The 6303-nt window shown below is 45.6% G+C and overlaps 1 protein-coding gene across 1 annotated transcript in view; it reads right to left on the bottom strand.

Annotated features, from left to right (window-relative positions):
* Window positions 1-6303, bottom strand: part of Castor2 (cytosolic arginine sensor for mTORC1 subunit 2) — a 41974-nt gene that overhangs the window by 10861 nt on the left and 24810 nt on the right. Inside the window, exon 2 of the mRNA XM_021162662.1 lies at window positions 4826-4896. Coding sequence (XP_021018321.1) covers window positions 4826-4896 — 71 coding nt within the window. The remainder of the gene's footprint in view (window positions 1-4825; window positions 4897-6303) is intronic.

Raw genomic sequence — 6303 nt, 5'->3', positions numbered from 1 at the left:
CTCCCTCCCTCCCTCCCTCTCCCAGGTCCTCCTGTTGTTTGGCAAGCACTTTACCAACTGGTTCATCTCCCTAGCCTCTTGGATTTTTAGAATTCTAAGGACCTCAAACTTTATAACAGGAAGGGGCTTCTTAGGGGGTGGCATTTGAAGCCTTTATCGTGTCCTGGGAGTTTCTGGGAGCCTGGGTATCCTGACATGCAGCTTGGTGAAGTGGTTGCCCTTCACCCTGGTGTCAGCCACACCCCTCGCTGGTGGCAAGTCAGGAAGCCCAGAAAAAAGCAAGTTACAGTACGATGTATTTCACAGTGAAACAGGAAGTGTCTCATGTGGAGTGCAGCCTTAAGCCATTTTGGGGGAGATTCTGGTAGTGTCATGGGCACACATGTTCAGTGGTGTCAGAGTGACAATGACATCAGATAGGCCTAGTTATATGTTTTTAATTTTTAAAAACGATATGTGTGTGTGCGCATGCATGTATGTATGCATGTATGTATATATGTATGTATGTATGATCATGTGTATGTGGGTGCTCATGAAGTCCCGAAGAGGGCATGAGATCCCTGAGAACTGGATTTATAGATAGCTATGAGCTGTCTGCTGTGGATGCTGGAAACTGAACTCGGGTTGACTCTGCAGTAGCAAGTGGTCTTAATTCCTGAGCCATTTCTCCAGTCTAAAGACAAGGGTCTCATATAGCCCAGGCTAGCCTTGAATTTACTTTGTGATGGACATTTGGCTCTTCATCTGTAAAATGGATGTTTAACTTTAACCCTATGGACCTCTAGAATAAGCCCAAGGTCCCTGCTGAATGCAAAGCTGTCTGGTGACAAGACTGAGACTCTCCTTAGTGGCAGATACCACTTTGATCAAGGCACACAAGTTTGCTTGATTTTTTTTTTTTTTTGGAGGGGGCAATAACAGATATCCCTAGAGTATGGTTTTCCATGGGGGAGGCTCAGGGAGTAGCAACTGAGGAAATTCCAAGTCTTGTTGAAGCCTTTGAATATGTTAGGCAAATGGTCTACCACTGAGCCACACTGTCTGTCCCTTCCTGGGGGATTCTAGACAGGAGCTCTACCACTGAGCCACACCCCCAGCCCCTCACTGGGGGATTCTAGGCAGGTGATCTACCACTGAGCCACACCCCCAGTTGTCAGAAGCCATCTAGGAAAGGCTAAAGACATGCAAATGAATTTTCTGGAGATGGCCCACTGTTTTGCATGGCCTGCAATGGGTGAGCTGAGTGAGGCAAGGTCCCAAAAGACTTCATGCCAGGATTGCTTTTTGCTGCTGATAAGCCTTTTCCTGTCTCTATTACATAGTCCAATGATTCCTGGGCATTCGCCCACCCTACTGGGCAGACTTTCTACAGATCATCATGAAGATGCAGTCTCACGTAGTATTACTATGTAGACAAGTCGATGGTTTCGTAATTCCTAATAAGGATTTTATAGAATTCCTAAATTTATACAAGTAATCTCAAATTCTCTATGGTATAAAAGCTGCAAATAAGCGCTCTGCAAACCTTCATGTATCACGGGCAAATTGCACTAGAAAAAGAAAGCAGGCTTGGAACAAATTTATGACCAAGGAAAACATTCCTTCTAGGTTAGGTATGAGACCATTATTAGGTAACTAATGGTCATAAACTGGGAGTGGACAACTTACTGTAGGTGTGAAGTCAGAAAATAATGATGGAATACTCTATCTAAAGGCAGATAATTTGTCTTTTGACAAAACCATGCTAACTTGTGACATAAAAATTATTGCTTTAAACTTATAATGAACTTATGGGGGGGCTAGTAGCAGATAATGAATGCTCAGTGAGATGCTAGTCTTAATGGAAAGACATAAAAACAGTTCTGCTGTTATTCCTTAAATTTTATCGACTTATGACGTGAATTCTTGCCTTAAACTTACTATGAACTTATTGGAATGTAAAAGTATCTAGAAAATCATTTAATCAATTATCCGGTTGTAACAGTTTTACCTGATAGTTGTAGGAGGTAATTTTTTTTTTTTTTTACTGAGAACAGAAATAAAGGCTTGTTGGAGCTTCTTTTTCGCCTCAACCAGAGTGAGTGAGTGTATTTTCTGCAAGCCTGATTTTTTTTTTCTCTTTTCCTTCTTTCTCTTCTTTTCTCTCTAGTTCATGAAGAGTTAACAAACTCCAAGCCTCTCGCCTGCAGCAAGGGGTCCTTGAGCCTGAGAGCCAAGAGCCCTAGCAACTGAGACTTTTTTACCTGATCCCCTGCTGCCAACAGCAGGAGCTAATTGGCAGAAACCAGTGGCTTTTAGCCACAGAATTGCAAGAGAAAGTTAAGTTCCCAGAACAATAAGAGAGAGTTACAAGACCAGAGATTACCAGTATTTGTCCTTTGTCCAATGCTGTGCTCCAATGCAGCATCTGTGAGGGCCAGGGTAGGTCCCAGGCATCCAGCCCCTTATTGGGGGATTCTAGGCAGGGGCTCTACCTCTGAGCTACACCCCCAGCCCCTCACTTAGGGGATTCTAGGTGATTCTACCACTGAGCCACGCCCCTAGCCCTTTGGGCTTTCACCAAAGTAACTCAGGCAAGCTCTTTAGTACTGATCCTCTGTCTCACTCTCTTAGATACTAGGGTTACAGACTTGCACCTCCCCTCCTCCTGTCTCTCTACACAGACTTTTGAAGACTGTCACTTAGGAGGTTTCCCAGGACTCCCAACACCCGAGAGCAAGTTCAATGGCTCCCCTCTGCTCTGTCATCAATATGGTGTAGGCAAGAAAAATAAATGCAGTTCCATTTGCATAGAGCCCCCAGGCAATCAATGGCAAGCTGGACACTGGGTTGGGGATGTGGCTTAGCAGCTCAGAGCGTGCCTACCATGGGTTAGGCACTGAGAATCATCTCCAGAACTGCAAAAATAAATGACTAAATAATTAAGTAAGCATAGCACAGGTTGCCATTTTGTTGTTGTTGTTGCTTTTGAGACAGGGTCTCACTCTTTAGCCTGGCTGATCTAGAACCCACTGTATAGACCAAGATGGACCTGAACTTACAGATCTGCCTGCCTTTGCCCATGCTGGGATTAAGGGTGTGTGTCATCACTACGCTGCTCTATAAACTTCTCTAACAAAGAACCAGGGTCAGGTTCGGAGAGGACAATCGATAACCGCTAACTGGTACAGGGCCTCATTTTGAGGTGATTACAACATTCTCCCAAACCCACTGAGGAGCAGGGATACTGTAGAGACCAGCCTAGCACACATGAAACCCAGGGTTCTACCCGAAGTGTGGCAGAAACCAGGTGTGGTGGTGAGCAGCTGTAATGCCAGCACTTGAGAAGTAGAGACAGGAGGATCAAGGTTCAGCTATGTAGGGAGTGCAAGGCTAGCCTGGGGTACATGAGACGGTCTCAGAAACAAATAAGACAACTTGATATACCTATACTTAAAAATGATGGTTAAGGGACTGGCAAGATGGCTCAGCGGTTAAGAGCACTGACTGCTCTTCTGAAGGTCCTGATGAGTTCAAATCCCAGCAACCACATGGTGGCTCACAACCATCTGTAATGAAATCTGATGCCCTCTTCTGGAGTGTCTGAAGACAGCTATAGTGGACTTACATATAATAAATAAATATTTTAAAAAATGGTGGTTAAATTTTTCATTTTCTGAGGTTTCTCTGTGTAGCCCTGCCTGTCCTGGAACTCACTCTGTAGACAAGGCTGGCCTTGAACTCAGAGATCCACGCACCTCTGCCTCCTGAGTGCTGGGATTAAAGGCATGTGCCACCACTGCCTGGTAAGTGGTGGTTAATTTTTAGAAAATTATTGCTTTATTATTTTATGTGTATGGGTATTTTACCTGCATATCTGTCTGTGTACCACCATGTGTGTACCTGATGTTCACAGATGGCAGCAGATCTTCTGGAACTGGAGTTACAGATGCTTATGAGCCATCGTGCGGTGCTGGGAATTGAACCCAGGTCCCCTGAAAGTTCAGCTTGTGCTTTAAACCACCGAGCCATCTTTTTAGCCCGAAAAAGGATGAATTTTCGGGTAATTGAATGATATTTAGATTTAAAAATGGAAAAAAAATAAGGATAGAGAGATGGTCGAGCAGTTAAGAGCACCTACTGCTCACAAAGGACCTGGTTTCCATTCCCAGCACCCCGTGGTAGTTCACAATGGCCCTCAACTCTGGTTCCAGAGGATCTGATGCCTTCTACAGGCCTCTGCATGCATGTGGTATGCATATATATATTCAGGCATGCACACATGCACATTAGCTAAATGAAAAATATTTTTATATGAAAAACATTTCAAAAGAAAGAAAAATGGGGGTGAAAAAAAAGTCAGGCATGACGTCATCCCTATAATCCCAGCATTTGGCAGGCTGCAGCTGGAGTCTCATAAATTTGAGGTTAGCCTGAGCTTTATCAGGAGACCCTCCCTAGCTCAATCCCCTCCCCTACAACAGTGGGTAGCTCAGTAGGTAAACATGTTTGCACTAAGCCTGCCCAGCCCACAGGGAGAAGGTAGAACTGACTTCCACAGGTTGCCCTCTGACCTTTACACCCATGCTCTGGCATGTGCGTATACATACACACACAATAAAGCAATACGTGTAAAAAGTAAAAGGAGACTACCACCACCACCAAAACCACCAAATCTCAAAAACAAACCAACCCAACTAACCAACAAAACAAAACAAAACAAAACGGAACAAAAAACCCTGCAATTTTTTTGTTTGTTTTGTTTTAAAACAACAAAGAAAACAGAAAAAGGAGGAAAGAATAAGGAGGGAGGGAGGTGGCCCAACTTGGGAGGAGAGACACTTACCAAGGAAACCCTCCTCATCTACGATGATGGTGTAGTCCTCAGGGGTCTCTGTCAGACTGAAAAACTTGCACCTGAGGAAAAACACACAAGAATAAACTGGTCAGTCAGGGAAGGTCCCCTGATGAGTCCCAGCCAGTCACTGGGGGGCTCTACCACTGAGCCACGCCCCCAGCCCCTCACTGGGAGGTTCTAGGCAGGGGCTTTACCACTGAGCCACGCCCCCAGCCCCTCACTGGGAGGTTCTAGGCAGGGGCTTTACCACTGAGCCACGCCCCCAGCCCCTCACTGGAGGATTCTAGGCAGGGGCTCTACAACTGAGCCACGTCCCCAGTCCCTCATTGGAGGATTCTAGGCAGGGGCTCTACCACTAAGCTACATTGTCAAGTCCTTTGTGTACTTTCTGGTATGTAGTGATGACTGCAAAATTCACATCTGTGTCAAACCCAATGAACTATCCACTAAAATGGGTGACTTTTTTTTTTTTTGGAGACAGTCTCTTGTAGCCCAGGTTAGCTCCCAACTCATTCATCATTCACATTAGCAATGCTGACCTGCAATTCCCAATCCTCTACCCACAAAGGGCTGGGATTACAGATGTGTACCACCACAACTGGCTAAAAGAACATTGTTTGCTCTGTGTAAACTATGTATCACAAACCCGATCTTCAAGGGGCTGAAGAGATGGCTCTGTGGTTAACAGCCCTTACTACTTTTATAGAAGGTTTGATTGTAAGCACCTACATCAAGTGGCCTACCAGTGCCTGTAGCTCCAGTTACAGCAGAGCCGACTCCCTCTCACCGTCATGTGATACACACCAACTCACACAGGCACATTCATACACCTACCAAGTACATAAATAAATCCTGAAAGCAAACGACCAACCAACGAAACCGATTTTCACGAAAGTGCCAGTTTGGGGGCAGAGGGTATATATTCCTTGTCACTTGGATTTCCTGCTTAGGCCCAGTGCACACTCAGCTCCACTCCAGCCTCTTCCTTTTTCATCTATTTGTGTCTGTGCACGTGTGAGCAGGCAGCGGTGCACACGTGGATGCCAGAGGCCAACCTGCAGGACCAGGTTCTCTTACTCTACCATGTAGGTTCTGTGGATTGAACTCAGGTCATTAGACTTGGCCGTAGTCACTCTCACCCACTGAGCCATCTTGCCAGCCATCTTTGTCTGTTCCATAGCCAACGTGGAACTTTGTTGTTGTTGTTGTTTTGAGACAGTTTCTCTGTATAGCCTTGGCTATCCTGGAACTCACTTTGTAGACCAGGCTGGCCTCAGATTCAGAGATCTGTCTGCCTCTGCCTCCCAAGTGATGGGATTAAAGGTGTGCTCCACCACTTCCCAGTCAACTTGTAATTCTTATCTAGAAAAACAGAATAGCTGGGCGTGGTGGCGCACGCCTTTAATCCCAGCACTCGGGAGGCAGAGGCAGGCGGATTTCTGAGTTCGAGGCCAGCCTGGTCTACA

This window comes from Mus caroli, chromosome 5 (genome assembly GCF_900094665.2).
Source record: "Mus caroli chromosome 5, CAROLI_EIJ_v1.1, whole genome shotgun sequence".
In the NCBI taxonomy this organism is placed as follows: Eukaryota; Metazoa; Chordata; class Mammalia; order Rodentia; family Muridae; genus Mus; species Mus caroli.
Note: the sequence above shows the minus strand (reverse complement) of the source record. Positions and strands in the feature narration are given on the sequence as shown.